At 39.7% G+C, this 23,441-nt stretch overlaps 1 protein-coding gene across 2 annotated transcripts; it reads left to right on the top strand.

Annotated features, from left to right (window-relative positions):
- Positions 1 to 6,266: 6,266 nt before the first annotated feature.
- LOC103567287 (interferon-induced very large GTPase 1-like) lies at positions 6,267 to 23,107 on the top strand. Of its 2 annotated transcripts, XM_008543922.2 has the most exons (4): positions 6,267 to 6,708; positions 12,952 to 13,275; positions 17,416 to 17,516; positions 18,117 to 23,107. In XM_008543922.2, the coding sequence occupies exons 2-4, from the start codon at positions 12,999 to 13,001 to the stop codon at positions 21,897 to 21,899; spliced, it is 4,161 nt and encodes a 1,386-aa protein (XP_008542144.2). In that variant the 5' UTR covers positions 6,267 to 6,708; positions 12,952 to 12,998; the 3' UTR covers positions 21,900 to 23,107. The 2 variants fall into 2 exon arrangements, with proteins under 2 accessions (XP_008542144.2, XP_070482241.1); XM_070626140.1 differs by lacking the exon at positions 12,952 to 13,275 and having other exon boundaries at positions 6,564 to 6,708.
- Positions 23,108 to 23,441: the final 334 nt, after the last annotated feature.

Genomic DNA, 23,441 nt, shown 5'->3' with positions numbered 1-23,441 from the left:
TTCATCAAATGCCTGTATTAGAAAAGAGGTAATATCTCATATCAATAATGACAGATGCCAACTCTAAAAAAACACTAGGAAAAGAACAAATTAAACTCCAAGTAAATATAAGAAAAGAAATAATGAAGATCAATAATAAACATCTAGCTAGACAGATCAAGGAAAAACAATTCATTACCAGTATCAGGAAGAGAAAGGTAATATCACTTCATATTGTACAGATATAAAGTCTAATAAGGAGGGGGGCTGGCCCAGTGGTGGAGCAGTTAAGTTCAAACATTCCACTTCAGTGGCCCAGGGTTCACCAGTTCGGATCCCAGGTGTGGACCTATGTACCACTTGTCAAGCCATGCTGTGGCAGGCATCCTACATGTAAAGTAGAGGAAGATGGGCATGGATGTTAGCTCACGGCCAGTCTTCCTCAGGAAAAAAAGAGGAGGGTTGGCAGAAGATGTTAGCTCAGGACTAATCTTCCTCAAATAAATAAATAAATAAATAATAAATAATAAATAAAAATAAAGTCCAATAAGGAAACCTTATGAAAAATCTTAGGGTCTTAGGGTCCAGGCTTCATCCAAGGTGGCATACATTTCCATCCTTTTCCTCAATGTTCAAATTAAAAAGAGGGAGGAAAGCAAGAAAAGGAGGATTTAAAGGGCAAGAAAAGAGAAGTAGGAGAGAAAATAAGTTGAGAAAAACAAGGAGGTAACAGAGAGATAAAAAGGTGCTTCTCTGACAACAAAGTAATCCTCAGAAAAATAATTAAAAATCTGCTCTGTGAAATAAAGCATTATTATGAGAAAGACAGCAAAACTCTCTAGGCTCACCTCAGGCGGCAAACAACACAGTTTTATGCGTTGGGTTTGCAGAACCTCCAAAGACCTCATCTCATCACTGAGCTTTCCAGGAACAAGGCTGGTGCGCTAAGTTCTGAGGATGCAGAATTTTTCAAGGAAGAGTCACACAGTGAAGTGGTTAAGAATTAGGACCACCTCTCCCAGACTAAGCTCAGGCTGAGGAACAGCAAGACCTTTGGCTGCTACTTCTCTTGTCGTGTGGGTGAGGGATGACAAGAAGAAAGATGGAGATGATTGCTTGTAAATGAGAAACAGCAAGCCCTCCATGAGTTCTTAAGGTGTTAAAATGTTCCGAATTCTAATTATCAGAGTGAGCTTATCTCCCAGCCTAGATTCCCTAGCAAGTTTTGGCAAGCAGAAAAAAACTCCCTGGAAATCCCCGAAGCCAGGGAGCAGCTGCAGCTTGCGTGAACGTGGGCCAAGTTGAGAGAGCTCAAACACACACACACACACACACACACACACACACTGCTGCTGCTGGGAAAGGTGTGATAGAAGTGGAACTGGGGTTGTGGAAAGTGCAGGGAAGCCTGCACGCACACAACATCTTCATCCAGAATCACAACTTCCATTGTCCTTGTTCATTTGTTAAAAGCCCTACTTTCATGCCTCCCAGAAAGAAGCTCGATGCAGGGGGAGAAGCTACGGAAATGACAGAGACTCTCCTTTATGCCTTTTCAGAATTAGCAATGGTTTAGGACACAGAAAGGGGAGATATTCAGTCAGAATATAATAGTAAATGCCCCAAGATCATCAGTCTGTTCAGACAGAGAGGGCTTGTACTAAACCAGCAAGACAGGTGCTGTATCCTGGGGACTAAATCTCAAGATCATGGCCATTCAGATTTATTAAAAGTTCAGACCAAAGAAACAATGTTCTTGGAGGCTTGTTTAAAGGAAACACACTCCATCTGCTCTTCCCAATACTGTGGAACCTGTCAGCTTACATTCACAGTTGATACAAGACAGCACCTCAAAACTCACCCGTGTGTCAGCTGTGAGATTGTCGTTATTTGCTACACAGTTAACTGACTGGTCCTAGTAGGACAATAGGTGAGACTCTCCTGAGTAGTTTTAAAATTTTAAGGACACTAAAATGTAGAACTGTAGGCCTTTCTCATTTTTTTTAACTGCTAAAACATTGGTAATTAAGAACTTGGACTCAAACCCGGACTGCCTCAGTATGAGTCCCAGTTCTGCCATGTCCCCCCATTTTGAATTTAGGCAAGTTGCTTCAGCTTTCTGGGCCTTCACTTACCTCCAAAATGGTGATGTTAATAATACCTGGCTCGTAAGGCGACTGTGAGGATAAAATGAATCATCTATAGAAAGTCTGATAGAAGAATAACGGACACAGAAAAATTGTTAGCAAATGGTAGCTAATATTGTATTATTATTGTCACAATTTGCATGGAGTTTGTATCCCATTCAGAGCAAGTGGATATGCCATTATTCCATGTATTTTTTAGCCTAATTTCTGAAATCACCTAAGGTAGCCAGCCTCTGGAATGCCCCTTCCTGTGATCCGTGCCTCCCAGTATTCACACCATGTGCAGGCTCCTCCCATGCTGAATAATGGTGGGGCCTGTGTGAACAATAGAATATAGTGGGAAGTGATGGTATATGACTTCTGAAGCTACATCATAGAGGTTTTGCACCTAGGTGTTTTTTTTTTCTTTTTAACATTCCATCACTCTAATTTGAGCCCTGAGATGCCACGTAAAAAGTCTCACTATCCTGAGGTTATCACACTAAGAAGAGCTGAAGCCAGCCCATGCTGAGAAGCCTCATGGAGGGAAAGAGGGATGACCAGCCAGCCCCCACTCTTACAACCCTGATTTGAGTCCCTGCAGCTATTCAAGTCATATCATCTGTGTCCCTAAACATCATGGAGTTATCCTCACATAAATGACAGAACCATGAGCCAAATAAATGATTGGTTGGGGGCTCTGGTTTGTTATGCAGCAATAAAAAACCAAAGCACTACTTTCCCCTGTGCTCATTTCATTCCTTTTTACTCTATTGTAATTGATGCAGTCTTGTAGATAAATTTCTCTTTTAGGTAATCTTAAATTCCCCTTGGAGAAAGTATGGCACCTATAAAAATAAAGAAATAAAAAAAGAAATCAATATATAAAATTGATATTAAGTATTTGGAATAGGCCTCTGATCTCCATCTCACCCAGATGGCACACTCTATCTCACTCACAATTAATTGAGTAATGCTGAAATTGTGTCATAAATGACTGCTATCTCTTCTTTGCTATGCACTTAGGGAGTGTGGCCAACATGTTCAGAGATCAAATAAGGATTAGAGCCAGACTCTTTAGAATTTGTTTTTCTGAGCGTCTTGCAACATCAGTGTACCAACTGGTGATCACAAGAGCTTCACTCAAGCTACTTTGTACTCAAGATTTCAGAAGCAGAAAACAGTTAAGATCTACTCTCTTCATGATGCACGTGTCTTCTCCTTATGTCCTCTGATATGCCCTCTCAAACTTTCTCTCCTTCTCTGTTTCCTGGATCTATTATCTCACCTCAGGAACCAAAACTGTGCTTGCAGATTGTGGAGATCTCTATTATCTTCTATTCTGTTTTGTTCCATGCTTGTTCTCTCTCTGTCTAGCAATGAGACTCTGTTCCCTTAACTCCTTCATTTGGCCAGATAGTATCTCAGTTATGCTGGGTTTTCTCTGTTTGCCCCTCTTTATCCATTCTCAGTCTGCCTTCTCACTTCTCTAAGCTATGGGATGCTGACCTCTATAGGCTGCATCACCCAGGCTCTCTTACCTTCTGAGCAGAAGCAACATTAAGCTTGGGAAAATGAGAAATCTTGACAGAAAGAGTTTTATAATGGAAGAGTCCACAGGAGGTGCTGAAGAAGGATGGGTAAGCCTCATTCACAAATAAGAACAGGGGACACAAGCTAAAACAGATTCTTTTTCAAGCAAGTCTTGTCTCGTGATCTTACGTCTCACTTTGAAATGCAGTACGTATTGCTTAAGGCATCAGCCAAAATAGATATAAATATTCTATAAAATCCTGTAATGATTCCGTCAAAACACTTCTATTGAGGCTCTGTTATCTGTGAGTCATTGCTATGCTAGAAATACTACAATGAATAGGTTACAATCCTTATCCTTAAAGAATTCACAATCTAGTGTGGGAAACACACATCAATGAGCAATCCCTGCAGTGCGATAAGCCCTCTGTTGGGCAAGCACAGTGTGCTTTGGCAGATCAGAGGAGAAGCACCCAACCCACTGACAAGGAACTGGGGGGAGACTTTCCAGAGGAGGTGGTATTTGGTTGAGTTCTAGATGAGTAAGAATTCGCCATGTGAAAAACAGGAGAAGAACAATTCTGAGAAGCGAAAAGAAAGTCAAAAATATGGAACTGTAAAACACAAACTAAAGAACTGCAAGGAGTAGCTTTGGACTGAGAAAAAATGGAAGATTGATTGGTGGGAGATGGGAGTGGTGAGACATGAGGTAGAATCTGCAGTAACAGATCATGGAGGGTCTGGTATTAAGAACTTTGGAGGTAATGGAAAATAGTTGAAAAGTTTTAAACGGGAATTTTCATTTTAGAAAGCTCTCTCTCAGAAATAAATGCAGAGTTGCTGTGGGTGATAAGATAGTTTCATTACAGGAATGGGTAGTTCTACTGAAGGATGCGTGAGTCAAAGTTTCTTAATTTTTCTATATACAACATAAGTTCTAAATTCCAGCCTTAAGTTTGATGAACTGGAAAAACAACTTTAACTTTGGTTCATTCTGGTATATCTCTCTTTCTCCCCCAGGTTTATGCCGCTGTCTCCAGATCTTACACCATGCCAATGCATCAGGAGGAGGGGAATTATACCTTGATCATTGGTCCCACAGATTTCCAATGAGACATTCATCTCTATGATGCTTCCATAACATGTTTGGAAGATGGAAGAAATCTTCTGCAAGGCCATTTTTCAACTCTTATGACTAGATGCATCACACATCCCTTTCTCTTCAGGGTCTTGCATCCAGTGTGACAAAAATCAGTGTACCTGTTTCCTCTTTCATAGCACCTTCACATCTCCTTTACTTCTCTCTCTTTCTCCTTCCCCTTTGGGTGAATGTTCCTTTGGTCTGGGAAAAATACTTAATATTTCTTTAAGATACTTTAATTTATGGAAGCCTATGATCTCAATTTGTATTAAAATGTATATTTTCTGTCCTGCTTCATGCATTCCCTGAAACTGCTATTCATAGATGTAGTAATTTCTTTGAATGAGGTTAAAAATGGATTGGGAGGAAATACCTGCAGACAGTAAGTTAACATCTCAAACTATTATCAAATTGCATGCTCAGAGTTTGGGCTTCCAAGAAAACTGGCCAGGGCCCTCCCAATTGACACTCCTTAAATACCCTGATATTTTAGGGGGATTCAGTCACAGTGGTCCAGTACTGCTGGGAACTGAAGACTGAATAGATGACTCTAGAACATGGCAGGAAGAAAGGGACTTCTTGAGGCACGGGCAGTTGTTGAGTCTCTGGGTCTCCAGGGAGGTGTGGTATTGGCCATGTCTTCAGGTTCTTCTTGCTGGACAGTGAAAGGCAGTGGCAGCTGCTGGCACTGGCCCTTTCACAGCAGGTCTGTGGGACAGGCTGTTGTTTAGCAGGTATGTCATCACTTCTTACCAGCCAAAAACCTAGAGCGTTACACTTTTAGTACCAGCTTTGTCAGTTAATATCCACAGTCACTGCTCAAGGTTGCTGGGCCAGTTCTGTTCCTGGTGTCCACTGTCTCAAGGATCCAGAAACACCATTGCTACCCAAGGAATGAAACTGATTTTCTTTTTAGCCCTCAGATAAGGAATGGGGAAGGTGTTCTTTTAAGCTCTCAAAACCAGAATTATATTCCCCAGGTAAGGATAATGGGTGCCAACATCAACAACTCTACGGTAAACTTCTGACATTAAGGGAGGTGTCTCCCTCCTAAGGGACCTCTTCAATAGGGCTCCACACTATAAGACAAATAATAGCTAACCTCTGTTGAGTACTAATTAAAGGCCGAACACTATGCTATGTGATTTACATGATTATTTTATTTAGTTTTCAAAGCAAACCTAGGACAGAAGTGCTGTTATTATTTCCATTACACAAATGAGAAGACAGAGACTTTGAAAAGCTATGTCACTTACCCTAATTCAACTAGCAAGTGATCACACAGGGATTAAACTCAGATCAGTCTGAATCTAATCTATGCTCTAACCCACTCAATAGATAGTGAAGTTTTGTTGTGTTTTTTTTTGTTTTTTTTTGAGGAAGATTACCCCGGGGCTAACTACTGCCAAACCTCCCCTTTTTGCTGAGTAAGACTGGCCCTGAGCTAACATTCATGCCCATCTTCCTCTACTTTATATGTGGGATGCCTACCATAGCATGGCATGCCAATTGGTGCCATGTCTGCACCCAGGATCTGAACCGGCGAACCTCAAGCCACCAAAGCAGAATGTGCGAACTTAACCGCTGCACCATCAGGCCAGCCCCTAGATGGTGAAGATCTTAAACCCCAAAATTGGACTTAATTTGATAGGTAGTGAGATTCATTTGATGAAGTTTGAAATCAGGGGTAAGATAACACCTCTGGCTTTCCTCTTGTCCTCTCAGGAGCAGGTGAGTAGGTGTGAGCTGGTAGTGCTTGTGGAGCTGGTTTCACCACACCCCACATTCATCAATCACATTGGAAAAACTGAAACTAGTTTTTTAGAGTTTACAGACTGTCTCCAGAAAGACAGGCAAATTTCTATCTGCCAGAGCAACCTTCCATCCCCTGGTTTGACTGAACTGGAGGAAGATCTAGAATTCTTACCGGTGAGTACCCTAGTCCCTCAGGGGCCCATAGTAGAATTAGCTTCCCTTTTCCCCAAGAGAGAGAAGGGAGCACATGTGACTGAGAGAGGCCTGGGAGGCCACAAGTCTACTTTTTCTCCTGTAGTATTTATGAAAGTCTTCTTCTTCCTGCTCTTTGCTTTCCTTCTCCATTTGAGTCTTCCCCCGCACCTTCTCTCTGAGTGTATGTGTGTGTGTGTGTGTGTGTGTGTGTGTGTTCTGTTCATCATTCTCTATTGCTCTGTTCCTATCTCTCTCTGTCTCACTTGTGTCACTCTCTGTCTTTCTGTCTTTATCTTCTGTGTCTTAAAATTTGGTAAGGTCCTGCTTTAAGAACATGATTCAGGGCTCTTTGCTCAAATTTAGGAACCCTGGGGGAGAGTCCTCATCAAGGACTCCAAGGCTGAATTATCCTTGGTAAAATGAACAGTGTGCAGAGGACATACAAACATCAAAGTGCAACTGCAACTTGGGTCAGCCTGAACTCGACAAGGGACAGGCAGTGTGAGACCAAAGGGAGGTCTCTGGACAGCCTCAGAGACTGGATAGAACTTGTAGCTCATCCCCTATCATGTTGTGTGAAACAAGCTGATCACAGCTTACCTCTAAGTCCTAGATTTCTTATCTGCAAAATGGAGGGGCGGGCTAGACAATCCCTAAGGCAATTTCCCATGAAACTCAGAATTTCCTAAAGATTGTGTAAGAACTCATCTGTCTACCAACTTACTGGAGTCTGGGCCCATTTTTGGTTGTCATTGTCACTGGAACTGGAGAAAACTGGCTATTGCTCCCATTATGTTCCACCATGTCCTCTACCTGTATCTATCTTTGTCCTAAAACACATATGCAAATCAGTCTGTGCCCATGTCATCCACTAGACACTGAGCACTTGAGGAGTGGGACTTTTGTCTTATTAGTCTTTGAATCCCCAACATACAATGCCTGGCATATGGCAGATGCTTAAAATAGCTTTTTATACATGTTGAGTGAATGAACTGAATGAATGAATGACAATAATTGCTGTATCCTCTGGACTCTTATACCACACTATAAAATAATTGCATTCAAGCTTAATCACTTTAATGCCATGTTTGTGTCTGCCATTTTTCACAAATCTCTTAAGTACAGGAAACGTGTCCCATTTCTCTTGTACTCCTCATCATCTGCCACAGCAACATAGAGTATAGTCAACAAATGCTCATTTAAGAAATAAAATAGTGAATAATCCTCTTTACAAGAGCCCACCCAGGGTTCCTCAGAGCCTGGGAAGCTAGGGTGGTGGTGGGACAACTGGTGTGTGAAAAGAATCTATTTGTCACCAGTATGAATGCTCTGTATTTCAATATTTTTTTTGGAGGAAGATTAGCCCTGAGCTAACATCTGTGCCCATCTTCCTCTATTTTATATGTGGGATGCCTGCCTCAGCACGGCTTGATAAGCAGTGCAAATGTCCGCACCCAGGATGCAAACTGGCAAACCCTGGGCCACCAAAGAAGAGCACGCGAACCTATCCACTGCACCGGCTGGCCCTTGTATCTCTATATTTAATAGCTGAGAAGTTCATCCAACACCTGACAGCTGGATATCAGCTCTGCAAAAATAGGGCCCTTGGCCTACTAATCTTCTCTCTTAGCATATTTTCCCTGAATGATTGCATCTCTTTCTTATGGTTTTGACTGTTATCTACATGCTCATGATTTCTTAAACCAATTCTTCAGCCCAGACAAGTTTCTGGAATGCAGGACTGTGTAACCAGCTTAAGAGTAGGCTTCTCCACTAGGATATTGATGTGGTTAAGGGCACTGGTTCTAGAATCAGACTATCATAGGACCTTGAACAAGTTACATTTCTGATTCACCATCGATAAAATATGGATATAATAATACTTGTCTCCTAGGGTTGTTATAAGTATTAAACAATACATGTGAAGTACTTAGAAAGTATCTGGAAAATACAAAGCACCCATGTGAACCATTATATTAATCTCAAACAATATATCAAACTGAATCAATTTTCTTCCTCCACCCCCAGATCTGCCCCATACCTTGTATTCGCCCATCTCTGTAAATTACCCAGTTAGGTATCAACCTAGGAATCACCCTCAAGATCTCCTACACTTCCATTCTACAAACAATAAAAAAAAATCCTGATATTTTAAACCCTTAAATAGTTTTTAATTCTATATCTTTTCCCTGTCCCTCCTAACATAGTCCTACCTTTGACCCTCATCATTTCCTACTTGGATCAAAACATTAGTCTGCTCTCTCTCACACACACAATTTTTTCTTTATCCCTGTGACATGTTGAATAATGACCCTCCCCAAAAGATATGTGTCCTGGTCCCTGGAATCTGTAAACTTTGCTTTATATAGGAAAAGGGAATTTGCAGAGGTGATTAAGTTAAGGATCTTAGGATAGGGGGATTATTCTGAATTATCCAAGAACTCCTTAAATGTAATCACATAAAAGGGAGGTAGATGGGATTTTTACTACAGAAGAGAAGGCAATGTGACCACAGAAATAGACATTGTAATGATGAGTCCACAAGCCAAGGGATGCTGGTAGAAACTAGACGAGGTAAGGAATAGATTCTCCCCTGGAGCTTGCTCCAGAAGGAGGTAACCCTGCCAGTACCTTGATTTTATCCCCAGAAGACTCATTTCAGACTTCTGGCCCCCAGAACTATAAGCCAATAAATTTCTGCTGTTTAAGCCACTAAGTTTATGATAATTTTTTATAGCAGCAACATGAAACTAATACATTATTTCTCCCTCCCTATCGGCTCATTCTTATCAAATGCCTTGATGTTACTAATACCTAAAACAAACACATAAACAAAACTTCCTTGAGTATACGGTCTATGCCTATGACAGCTCCTTTCCTCTGCTTCTCTTAAGAGCAAAAAGTATTGAGAGATTTAGCTGACTTCACCTCCTCATCTCAAATTTTCTCTTTACTCACTTATACTGGGCTTTTTCCCCCATCCATGGACATGGCTTTTATCAAGGTCATCAGGGACTTTCATCTTAGAAAACAGAATGATCAGTTCTCTATCCTCATCCTCCTGACCTCTCAGAAGGATTTAATATGTTGATTGCACCTTCCTTTTTGACACATTTCCTTCTCTGGGCTTTAGGGATCCCAAATGTGTCATGTTCCCCCAGCTCCTCCTCCCTTGATGCTTCTTTTCAGTCTCCTTTAAACTCTCTTCTATATGTTGGAATGTTGTGCACCTCCAGGGGCCTTCTTTCATTTCTATCTATACTTTCTCCCTAACCAAACTTAGCAGTCTCATGCTTTTAAATACCATATACGGACAACTCTCTAATCAATATCTCAAAATTGAACCCATCGCTTAAAAGGTATGCCTTACTTCTATCTACTTACCATCTCCATTTTACCTGCCTAACTGGTATTGCAAATTAAATATGCCCCCCAACCTGCTCATGTAATAAACTTTGACCATCTCAGAGCATGACTCTGTCATCAACCTATTTGTTCAGATCAAAGTCCTAAAAATCATCTGTATTAATTTTCAATCTCTGCATAACAAATTACAAAAAAAACTTAGCAGCTTAAAACAACATCTGTTTATTATTTCACAGTTTCCATGGGTCAAGAGTCTGGGTTTGAGTTAACTAAGTCCTCTGCGCAAGATTTCAAAGGACTGCAGTGTTGGTCATGCTGCAGTTCACATCTGGAACTCAGGGTCCTCTTCGAAGTTCATTTAGATTGTTAGCAGAATTCAGCTTCTTACAGATGTAGGACTGAAGTCCCCATTTTCTTGCTGGCAATCAGCTGGGATCAGTCTCAGCCCCTGGGCACACGGCCCACACAGGCAGTTCCCCACATGCTCTCTTCCAGATCCTCAGGAGCACACCTGCTGCTGCTTCTTGTCTCCTTTAAGAGCTCACCTGATTCAGTCAGGACTATCAAGGATAATCTCTCTTTTGCCATATAGAGTAACATAACCACAAAAGTCATATCCTATGTTATTTACAGGTTGTGCCCACACTAAAGGGAAAGGAATTGTTCAGGGCATGTACACCAGGGGGGCATCTTAGAATCCTGCCTACTATATCATCCTTGATTCCTCACTTTCCTTCACACACACAACAAATCCATCAATAATCCCAGTTGGTTATGCCTATAGCATAAACCCTGAATTTGACCATTGCTCATTATGTTCCTTGCCAAAACATTAGTCCAAGTCTCCATCTTCCTTAGACCATTGTAAGAATCTCTTAACTGTTACCACTGCCTCTTTCCTGGTAACTCCTATTCTCCATCCTCATCCAGGAGACACGGTGATCCTCCTAAAGCTCAACCACATAATGTCCCCAAGTTTAAAATGCTCCAGCTGCTTTCCATGACACATAGATTAAAAGTTAAAATCCTTATCATGACCTAAAAGGTAGAATATGAATCACAACTTTTAGCTTTCATCTTCTTCCCTCTCCTGTTTTCAATTTTATTCCAGCCACAGTGGCCTTTTTTCTATGCCCCCTCCCCAAAACAAAAACTGGCTCCTGTCTCAGGCCTTTCCATTTGCTCTTCCTTATTCTTGGAAGGTTCTCCTCCATGTTCTTCACATATCAGCCTTCTTATCTTCTTTCAGGTTCAAACTTAACTGTCACATCTTGAGAGTAGTGTTTCCCAAAAGTCCGCTATCCTCCAACTCCTAGTACTGCTTTACCACATCACCTTATTCCATCATCTTCATAGCAGAAATAATCATATTAATATTTTTATTGTCTTTCTCATGTACACCCCACATCCTACCCTGTCCTGGGATGAAAGTTCTTTATGGAAAGGGAGTCTGTATCTCTTGTTCATAATTGAACAGCCAGCACATGGATCATTGTATGGTGCATGGTGAGTGCTACACAATTACTTGAGGTGCTTTTTGGTACTGAAAGTAAGAAAGTAACAAATAAATCTCAGGTGATATTTTTCAGGAATGAGAGGAGGAAGAAGCAAAGATTAAAGTCTTTTGACAATTATGATTATTTAAACAACTATTCTGATCTGTACTGAAGTGTACACAGTGATGAGTAATATATTATCTGTTGGAAATATTGAAAAGATCATGGTTTTACAACTGGAAAGATTTGTGTGAATTTTAATTCTTTCACTTGCAAACTGTGTAACCTTGAAAATCTTACTTTGTCTCGCTCTTGGGTTTCTTGCCTATAAAATAGAGAATAATACCTAATTTTTTTGTTAAAAATAAATGAGGTAAATTGTGCAGAGTACCTGCCATAGTGCCCAGAATGTAAGTGATGCTCAATGCATATCAGTTACCTGTTTAATTAATAGTGTTTTCTATCTAACAGAAAAAAATAATTGAAGTACATAGACAACTATAACAAAACAAACTGGAAGCATAATAATAATCGTGAGAGTTGAAAGTTAGATAGCATCACATCTTTTGGGTAAAATCAAAACAACCGTTGGAAAGGAAAGGACATGTTATAGTAACTCCAAGAATAGACAGGAGAGAGATGAGATATTGGAGAAGACAGTGGCATTGCTGATATAATAGATGTAATGAGAATAATGGCATTAGCCTCAAATACATGCTTACCTAGGAGAGTTATCTTTCAGCATAAGGCAAAGTAGTGGCTAGAAGGAGCTAGAAGTATAGGAAAAAGTTGAGGATCCTGTAGTTACCAAGGAATCAGAAAAGTGATTTTCCACACCTCTCTTATTTTTTCTAATTTTCATATGCAAATTGAATCTCCTAAAATATCTCTCAATCCACTCAACACACACAAGTAATGGAACTAGATATGTCCTCAATTCTCTTTTAAACTTTGATTCACTATAATTGCCCATAATCCTCTTACTTTTTTCCTACCTACTGGAGAACAATACTTCTATCTTTCTCCTTCCTTTTTTCAGCATAACACCAATCTCCATAAGCCCCCTATTTCATCCCATTCCCCACAAACAAACATATTCCAATAGAGAATCTTAGGAATTCTAGAGGTAGAGCACAATAGTATGGAGGAGGAATAAAGGTAAGTAGCCCCGAAGCTTTGAAGAATATCCTGTGTGTAAGGAATATGTACCATCAGCACATATTTGGGGGCTTAAAGTTTTTTTCAGCAAGACAGTCTCTGATCTCACCTCCACTTCTTTCTCTCACTTCTCTTAAACCATTTGTTTCATATGTCTTTCCCATCTTTCCTATGATTATCTATAACCATCTCTCCATTTCAGGTCAGTAACTATAGGGTCATCAGTCTCCCAACATTCAGCTGAACAGAATGGAAAGCACATTGAAGGCACACCTTCTTAACATCCTTGAGGACCTTTTAGAGGAGGAGTTGGTAAAGTTCAAGTTCCAACTCACAAACATAGCTCTTTCTGAGGGATACAACCACATTCCTAGGGGCACTGTCCAGCAAGCAACCCCAGTGACACTTGCTGATCTACTGATCCGGTACTATGGGGAGGAACATGCCAAGACTGTGACCCAGGAGGTCCTGAAAGCCATAAACCAGCGTAGCCTGTTGGAGAAGCTCCATCAATCAATGGAAAAATGTGAGTCTAGATCTAACCCAACCCTCTCTTGGCTGGATATAACTCAACTCCTTCCCTGAAATCTTCATTTCTTAATTAATTCAACACACACTTTGACAGCATAAAATTTAAAAGGAACTGTGTGTCATGGTGCTTTTAAAAGTTATTTATTGAGATAAAATTCATATCCATAATTCCAACATCTCAGCCATACCTGAGTTTGATTCTGATGCTTGCTCTGTCTCTTCAAACTGCATTTTTTGTCTTTTTATGTGCCTTGTAACTTTTTATTGAAAGCCAGACATGATGTGCTGGGTAAAAGAAACTGAGGTAGATAGGACTTTATTGTGAGTTTTTATATTTGTCTGGCTAGGAGTTAGGCTGTGCTTACTGTTTGCTGCAGCTGCGGTGTCAGAGGCTAAACTTTCCTCTAATGTCCTTGTTTTTGTCTCCCTGTTGTCTTTGGGTTTCCCTAGAGACTCCTTCTTAAATAGGGTCAGAGAGATGTAGTCCTTTCAGTTGTATTCCCCTGTTATTATACAGAAACCTTATTGATGTGGTGGTAAGGTGGAGGGCAGGAGAAGCATTCTATAGCCAATGATTACCTCTCAGTCTTTTAATGAGCCTGTGCCACTGGGCTGTGACCTTCATAGTCTTATCTCCTGCCCACATTCAAGGCTCAACTGAAATGTTACCTCAAGAAGCTATTCCTGTTCCACCTCAGCTGAAAGTACTAGCCTCTTCATCCAAATTCACTGTGCGTTTTTCCCCTTAGTTCTTATTGATCATATTATTGATTTTTTAACTGTCAAAGTAATTTGTGCTCAATAAACATTGGGACACAAATATGAAACAAAAGAATAAAAACATCAGTCATGACCCCAACAGACTCACACAACAAACAATGTGGCGCATGTCCTCACTTTATGTTTAATAAATTTTTCTTCACCTAGATTATACTGTAGGTACAGTTTTACATCATTAGAGGTTGTTTTTTGGCTTAAAACATTTCCCATAGCATTAAACTGTAATTCGTAAGTACTATTTTAAATGCCTACATATTATCCCATCCTATTGGTGCTTTGTAAATAATTTTTTCTGTAGCCAAAATGCCATTTCAGACATTTTGTTGTTTCCAAAATAACATGATGCATAATGCTGTGAATATCATGAATATCTTCATGATAGATCTTAGTGCTCATTTTATTTCATTCCCTTAAATTCCTAAAATTGAAATACATGAGTCAAAGGGTGTATATATATACATTTGTGAATATACATATATATCTTCAAATAATTTTCCAGAACTACTGTATCAATTTAGACATATACAGTGTATGAGCATGGCCATCTTACTGCCTCTCACCAACAGGAAATATAGTAATTTTTAAATCTTAATTTGTAGAGAAAAATGTTATTACTTTAAAAATATTTTTTAAATATATATTTTCAATTTGTTTAATAAAATAATTCATGAATATACTTAAAAACTAAAGCATACAGAACATTACTTTGACCCTTCTCTCCCAAAATAACCCCTTTTATCTCAATTTTTCTTTTGGTGGTGACTGCAATATCTCTAAATAGTACGCTTTTACCACTCTTTCATAGATTTATCAATATTAGGCATCGTTCATTGATTTCCTGCCATTATAGGCAAGTCTTTTGCTCAACTATGCCACCTCTCGCTTCCTACCCACTTTCTTCCCCATAGAATTATAACAGTATTTTTAGTTTATATACAGATTATACCTGAATTTTATTTTTTTAACTTTTTAATTTGGTCCATTATGAGAGGCAGTATCTTGAAACTCCCCAAAACACTTATACTTTACATGGTCAAAGTTGGAAATCTTTACTTTCTATCTTAGAATCATGATAAAAACTTACATCTCTTATTTATAGTTTATTTCTAAAAGTTGAAAGTCAATAATTTACACTATTATACACATATAAATTTTAGTCGTAACAAACTCGAGTTCAGTTATTACGTTTTAACTTTTGGTTTTATTTTTTGCTTTCATGGAAATCTCTCATTGCCGTATTTTGTGTTTTTTTGGCATTGTACATCTTCATCACATCCTATGTGCTTCCAATATCTCAAATATCCTATAAAGTGAGTAGACTTCTCTATTCCTCCATTTGTTTTTTAGATAATTCCTTTCTAGAGTCCTCCTAAGAAAAGGTATGTGGATAGTAATCTTTCTGAAAATAATTTTAGTCTATTCTCAAGCTTAAAATGTAACTGGGTTGGATTGAAGGGTTTAGGTCTAAAATCCTTTTACCTTATTATTTTGAAAGAACTACTTGTCTCTATTGCTTACTGATAATGAGTCTAATGTCAGCCTGATTTTCATTCTTTTGTGAGTGGTCTCTTGACCACCCCACCCCTGCCCCAGATGATGTTAGGGTCTTTATGTTAGGGTTCTAAAATGTACAGTGAAGTAGGTTTTTTCCCCCTATTTCTCTTGCTGGAAACTTGGGAGGCCTTTCTTTTTTAATTTTTTTTATTTTATTGAGGTCATATTGGTTTATTACATTGTGTAATGTCAGGTGTACACTATTATATTTCAATTTCTGTAAAGAGTGCATCGTGCTCATCACCAATAGCTTCGTTTTTATCTGTCACCATACATGTGTGCCCCTTTACTCTCTTCGCCCACTCTCCCACCCCTTCACCCTCTGGTAACCACTAATCTGTTCTCTTTATCCATGTGTTTATCTTCCACATAGGAGTGAAATCATATGGTGTTTGTCTTTCTCTTTCTGGCTTATATCTTCTTAACATAATGCCCTCAAGGTCCATCCATGTCATTGCAAATGAGACGATTTTGTCATCTTTTATGGCTGAGTAGTATCCCACTGTATATATATGGCACATCTCCTTTATCCATTCATCAGTTGATGGGCACTTGAGCTGCTTCCACATCCTGGCTATTGTGAATAATGCTGCAATGAGCGTAGGGGTGCATAGATCTCTTTGTATTGTTGATTTCATTTTCTTTGGATAAATATCCGGTAGTGGAATTGCTGGGTCATGTGGTATTTTCATTTTTAATTTTTTGAGAAATCTCCAAACTGTTTTCCATAGTGGCTGCACCAGTTTGCATTCCCATCAGCAGTGTATGAGGGTTCCCTTTTCTCCACTTCCTCTCCAACATTTACTATTTCTCGTCTTGTTAATTATAGCCATTCTGATGCATGTGAGGTAATATCTCATTGTAGTTTTGATTTGTATTTCCCTAGTTATTAGTGATGTTGGCAGGCCTTTCTGAGGTGAAGACTAATGTCCTTTAACTCTATCACCGGTGAAGGTGAAGTTTCACAGACTGCCACAGACTGATCTTCTACTTAGCTACAAAATATACCCACAAATATGTTTGTTCTGAACCTCGAAACTTGGTCATTAGCTGGATACTGACCTTATTCTTGACCAAACCTTAATCTCAATCTGCCTGACTCTTTCATTTTGTTTCAAGGACTGATTATTACATAGACTATCATTATCATGAGACGCAAGGTAGGAGATTCAGTTATAATCTGTGAGCAGCCTAGAAATATGAGGCTCTGATAAACAAGATGCTCAATATTTGGGGAGTGATATGGAAGAAACATTTGACTACTTTAAATCACCATTTGTAGCAAAAAAAAAAAAATTGTCATCCTCAGGGAAGACTGCTGTGAAAGTCTTTTACGGTTTTACTTGGATTTCCTTTCTCAAAAAATTTGAAATTTTGAGGATGAAGAGAACCTGACTATTGAGAACCATCAGACCCCCTCCACTCTCCATACCCCAAGTCAGTCAATGTGCTATGACCGAGATTTCTGAATAAATAGAACTCTGTTTATCAGTAATACCCTAGTTAACTTGACCCAGGCCCCTTATTTGATCACTATTATTTTTGTGTCATTTTTAAAGCCTGCACCTCTCAGCCCACAAGATGGTTACTCTTATTTCCTGACCATTCTCATAATACAAAATATGCATATCTTTCCTTGGCTCACCCTTGGGAAAAAGACACTAATGATGAATTCATGTTAAGCTGTTGGCATCAAACTAGTGATTGTAGGTGGGGAAGAGGCTAAGCTTCGAAAACACTGCAATTCTGACTTCATGTTTTACTAATGGTGAGAATAATGAACATTATTTTCCCTCCAAAGCTGGATCTTCTGCTCAAAAAGTTGCAAAAAAGACAAATAAGAGGAAGCAAGAGAATGAAGCAGGACCAAATGAAGATAAACAGCAACTAACTATCTCAAAGGTTTGTAATCTGCACTGGGGCAGATATTTTTGCCCTGGAATAGAGTGGAGTGTCCAGGCCATAGGATGCTCAAAATCTTAGGGGCTTACTGGCTTCTATGTCCTACAAGATATATCATAGTCATTCCATGTTAGCATCAACGGAAGCATGTTGATGCTAACATGGAATGACTATGATTTGTCTTCTCCAAGTTGTTTTGGAGAAGAGCAAGATCCCAGAGAGATCTGGCTATGACTCCTGTCTCTGCTGCTCACTTCTGTGTTACCACTGGAACATTGCTTGATTTTCACGAGCCATTCTCCTCCAAAATGAGAATACTAGTAATAAAGAGGGCATTATGAAAATTGATGGTTACTAAATAAAACCAATTCATTTTCCTTTCAGTTTTCCTCGCTATCCTCATTTTCTGCTTCTGGCCCTTCAAGGTGGAACCCTGTATTATAATTCATCCCTTGATCAGCCCATTACCTAGCACATAGAAGGACTCAATTTATTTTTGGAAAACTAAAAATATATTTATACATTCGTAAATGATAAACTTAATTGTCTCCTTGTTATAGAGAGATACTAGCCATTATCACTGTTTTTGTTTCTTTCTAGAGATTTAGAAATATCTTTAACCAAAAGAAAATATCCAATGAATCTGCACCTTATCCCAGAGATCCTCAACCAAGCAATGATAAGGAAGTAACAACCAAAAATCAATACTTTCATGACTTGATTCGGCGGCTTAATCTGGACAGTTATTATCCCAAGAAGATGGCCAAAGTCAATTCTCTTTTGATAAATAAGACCTCCCTCCATGGCACTCAACCAAGAGCTGAAACAGAGCCACCATTTTGTTTTCTAGAGAAACTTTTGGTATTAGATTACCATTTGCGATATCTAGTTTACAGAGGTAATATAGATACAATATCTACTGTGTCCCAGACACTGAGAACCACAGAACAAGAAAGAACATTTGAGAACTTTTTCATTATCAAGGAAACACAATCAAATGCAGTACAAATTTGCATCCACCCAATGGACATACAAATGGCAATTTTTCACTGTGCAGATGACTTTACAAGGCAGTATATTTTCACCAAACTTTCCATTTGCCAATTCGCTCTCCCACTTTTGGTGCCAAATCCTTGCAATTCCCAAATTGAATTCCCTCTTTGGTCTCTCAGGCAACTCAGGAGAAGCTGGAGAGAGGTGGAAAAAATAGGATGGGAGAAAAAATTTAGGAATTATAATAACCAGCTGATTAGTTGGCAACCTATACATATTATATCTTTCATAAGAGTTGGAAATTATGTCTCTACTTCCAAGTCTCAGATTTTGAATGCACTCCTGAGTAAAGGCAAACATGACCATTTTTCCTCCCACCATTCTAGGGAAGACAATAATAGATGTCTATTGATAGATGGTATGGTGGAAATCTGCTGGTTCTGCCCAGGTGGGAGAGCTGAGGACAGATTTGAAAACTGTATTGCCTTCACCAATCTCCATGGAAATGCTGAAATACATGAGAGGCAGGTTAAGTTCCTGCAGCAGGTCTCCTCAGTCACTGTCATTCTCCTGTCAACTTCCAATTTTGACAAAATGACTAGTTCCCTTCTACTCGAATTTTGGAATTCACCCAAACCTCTTATCTGTTTGTTCGAAAATGCAGAAAATATTATGGATGAGAATTCTGCTCACAAAGTGAGAATTGGGATCAAGAACCTAAATAAGATAGAACTAGCTGATAAAATTACAGCTACTTTAACACAGTTGCTGAAGAAGTCTGGATCTCCTTACAGTTTGAGTGATTGGGCCAACATTGCTAGGAAGTATGAATTTATTATTGATGAGGACCAAAGAGGCTGCCAAGAAGCAGGGAAAAAAGCAGACATCCTAATGGACATCTTGAGAAAAGTGAAATTACCTGAGATAAAGGAGAAGTTACTACCACTTCAGGGAGGTCTATGGCGTGATTGGTGTAAAAAGGATAAGGAACTCCATCAGCTCAGAGAAAAAGGAAACAGGAGCATTGAGCAATACACGAATGAGATTGAGAAGGAAAAGCAGATAACACGTTGTGAACAGTACCACAAAGTTATTAACCTTAATGACCTGATGAAGTCTCTGTTTGAAAGTCTTCAGTCACATCCAGAGACCCACACAGAGCTCTACTTTCTGCAGGGGCTGAGCATGTTAATGGACCAACTAACCACAGGAGAGTTAGAAAAGCTCCACCAGAGGCACCGTTTTCTGTTGGCTCAGGTGCGAACAGAGAAGCAGAAGCTGTCAAAGAGAGACTCCCTCAGACGCTGGGAGGCTGAGCTACAAGCTGTTTCCAAAGAGATCAGTGACTCTACCCTGGGAATTGAGCATCTCCTGAGAGAGATGGGCCAGATCTACGAAGCTCTGGAAGAAGCTTCTTCCCAAACAAATACACTATTTCTCTCCCTTCCCCAAATGGCTGCTGACCTGATGGTATCTGGAACTCCCATTGAGCTGATGGATGGAGATGCATCTTATGTGCCCCTGAAGTGGGTGGCAGCTGTTTTAGACAAGGTCTCTGAGAAACTTAGAGACAAACGGGTGTTTGTTCTCTCTGTCCTTGGCCTACAGAACTCAGGAAAGTCCACTCTGCTGAATGCAATGTTTGGGCTTCAGTTCAGTCTCAGTGCTGAGGGGTGCACCCGGGGGGCCCATATGCAGCTCCTGAAGGTGGAAGAGATGCTCAAGGAACAGCTGGGCTTTGATTTTGTGCTTGTTGTGGACACAGAAGGACTTCGGCCCTCAGAGTTCATTAACAAAGCACATAGTGAGGAAAATGAGTTGGCAACCTTTATCATTGGACTTGGAAACTTAACTCTAATCAATGTTTTTGGGAATGATCTATCAGAAATACAAGATATTCTGCAAATAGCTGTCCATGCCTTTCTCAGGATGAAACAACTGAACATCTCCCCAAGGTGCCTGTTTGTTCATCAGAACACAGAAGAAATTATAGATACAAATCAAAGTATGGAAAGGCAAAGATGGCTGCAAGAGAGATTGGATGAAATGACACTTGCTGCAGCTGAACAAGAACAGTGCTCAGATGTATGCCACTTCAGTGATGTCATTAAGTTTGATGTCAAGACCCACATCCATTACTTTGCTCACCTCTGGGAAGGTTCTCCCCCAATGGCCCCTCCTAATCCCTGCTATAGCCACAATGTTCAGGAGCTGAAAAGCAGGATTCTTAAGCATGCCAAAGAAGAATCCAAGGGAGGTATTTTGAAGATATCAGAACTTAAAGTGTGGATACAGGATTTATGGAAGGCCTTAGTGAATGAGAACTTCATTTTCAGGTTCAGGAACACCCAGGAAGTCAAGGCTATGAATAAACTGGAGACCATGTACAACAGCTGGACCTGGGAACTGAGAAGTCATATGCTGGACTTGCAGAATCAGCTGACCAACAAGATTCAGAATGGAGAAGTTGAGGAGATCAAGAGAAGCTCAATTGAGAATCGAATTGCAGGAAGACATGAAGCCATTAAGCAAGAACTTGAAAGGTATTTTCGAGAAGACAGAGATAGAGATATCTTGGCTCAGTGGAAAGGAAGATTTGAAGCTAATCTGAAGAATCTTAAAGAGGAGCTTATAAGAGAAACTATGAGAAAATGTGAGTATTTAATTAGTGGAAAGAAAATACAAGACCTTTTGAAGGAGGAAAAAGTAAAATTTGAACATAAGCTATTAGAAAAAATCAGAGAGATGGCTGTGTCCCCCAGTGGGAAAGAGTTACATGATAAGGAGCTGAGAGAGATGTTCAACAAGATCTGGTCAGAGAACATCTGCATTCTGTTGCCTCCCACACTCCCGTCTGCTGAGGGTCCTGATATTGATATTGAGCTAGAGAACATCCTCCTGGAGCATTTTAAACAGCATCCCAATATTGTGAACAAAATCAGATATCGTAATACAAGGAAAACATTTTCTATCAATTATTCCAAACATGTTATCACCTCTCAAAAGTTCCAAGTATATGGACCCTCTGTGGAAGACTTTGAAGAAGATATTATAAAGAAGACAACAGCTCAAATTATGAAATTGGTTGAAGAACTCATACACATAAGAGAACAACAGAATGAGGGTTACAGTTCTAGTTACTTCCATGAAATTCTGCGAGTGATCCATACTGAGGCTGAGGCTGCATCTCAAGGAGCCAGGTTCATACTGACAAACAGATATAAAGTAGAACTTGCCCTCGAGCTCTTCCAAGAGGCAGCAAACAGCTTTAAAAAGATATGTATTGCATTCAAGAGAGCAAACAACCCCGTTCTCTACCTAGAAAGCATAAAAGAGGAAGTTTTTACTAAATTGATCTTATCCTACAAAAACTGCCAAAACATTGGCTGATTTGCTTTTGTGAAAAGAGTTTCTGCTACCATATGAATTAGAATAAACACTCAAAAAGCTTGTCAGTTCCTCACCTGCCTTTTCTCTTCCTCTGTTGCATTGCTTTCTGTAATGAGCATTTCTGTAACCCAGATAATTAAACCAAACCCACTAAACACTATACTTTGCATCTTCTATGGGAGTTTTAGAATTAGTATATGTTCTGTAAATGAATCTCCAAACTAATGTTTTGCCAAAAGTTTAAAGTAAATATTTGTTAGAAATAACACAAAACATGTAATTCACTTTTTTGAATAACAAACGTCTCAAGTAGTACAACGCTATAAAGCAAAGAAAAATGAAAAGGAAAATTTAAGACCAAGAGTAGGGGCTGGCCCGGTGGCATAGTCGTTAAGTTCACATGCTCCACTTCGGTGGCCCAGGGTTCACGGGTTCGGATCCCAAGCACAGACCTGCACACAACTCATCAAGCCATGCTGCAGCGGCATCCTACATACGAAAAATAGAGAAAGATTGGCACAGATGTTAGCTCAGAGCCAATCTTCCTCATCACAAAAAAAAAAGAAAGAAAGGAAAAAGAACCAAGAGTGTATTGGACTTCTTCCCTTCCTCTCTTCTTTCCTTCATTTGCTTAATTATCAGTTGAGTCTCTGCTGTGAGACAGGAATTCTGCTAAGTGTTGTGGATATAGAGCAATATAAGACATGGACTCCGGTTGTTATATAAATGAGCAAAAGACAGCCTCTTTATATGAGCTCTTAGGTTGTTTACTTCTTCACAGTAGCCTGGGACCCATTAGCTCCAAAGCCCACCGGTGCCAAACTCGAAATTTTATACAGACAATTGTTTTTACTATAATCCAAATAAGCATATTTTCAGCCATTTAGTGCCTGCCCACTTTGCGCCTTGTAAAACTGACCCCAATATCTGTTAGCCTTAGAAAGATAAACTCCAAGGCTATAAAGACCTCAAGCTGACTCTGCTCATTGGAGCTCTCTGATTCAGAGACTGCCCACTGCAGCACTGATATCACTTAGACATGTAGGCCCTTCTCTGACCCCCTGGGAGTTCCCTCATCCTCCTTCCCTCCTGAGTGGTCTCCTGCCACTCATCCAGAGGGTGTTCCCTCTGGATGGTCTCCTGCCACAGGGGACTTCCCCTGCACACACGCCTGTCAATCACCCAAATAAAGTAATACGCTACTGCCATCTTGTGGTCATGTCTTTTTCCTTGATCAGCCCTGAAATCCTCAAACCTCCTACACAAGGACACACATGTTTTATTCAGGGACTGCTTGAGAGGACGAAGTAAATATTATCGACTACAAAAAATTATAAGATGTGCTATCATTTAAGGAATTAAGGAAAGATATAGGGATCAGAGGGAGTAAGGCTTAGCTTAGCCTAAGTTCGGGGAAGCATCAGGAAATGCTTTGAAGATAAGGGAGATGAAGGCTGAGCCAAATCTAGAAGAATGGAAACGTAAAGCAAAGGTAAAAAATTCAGGTAGAGGGAAGAGCTTGGAGACTCTGAGTAAGTAGAA

This window comes from Equus przewalskii, chromosome 6, assembly GCF_037783145.1.
Source record: "Equus przewalskii isolate Varuska chromosome 6, EquPr2, whole genome shotgun sequence".
In the NCBI taxonomy this organism is placed as follows: domain Eukaryota; kingdom Metazoa; phylum Chordata; class Mammalia; order Perissodactyla; family Equidae; genus Equus; species Equus przewalskii.
The sequence above is the reverse complement of the archived record's forward strand: the minus strand, read 5'-3'. Positions and strand labels throughout refer to the sequence as shown.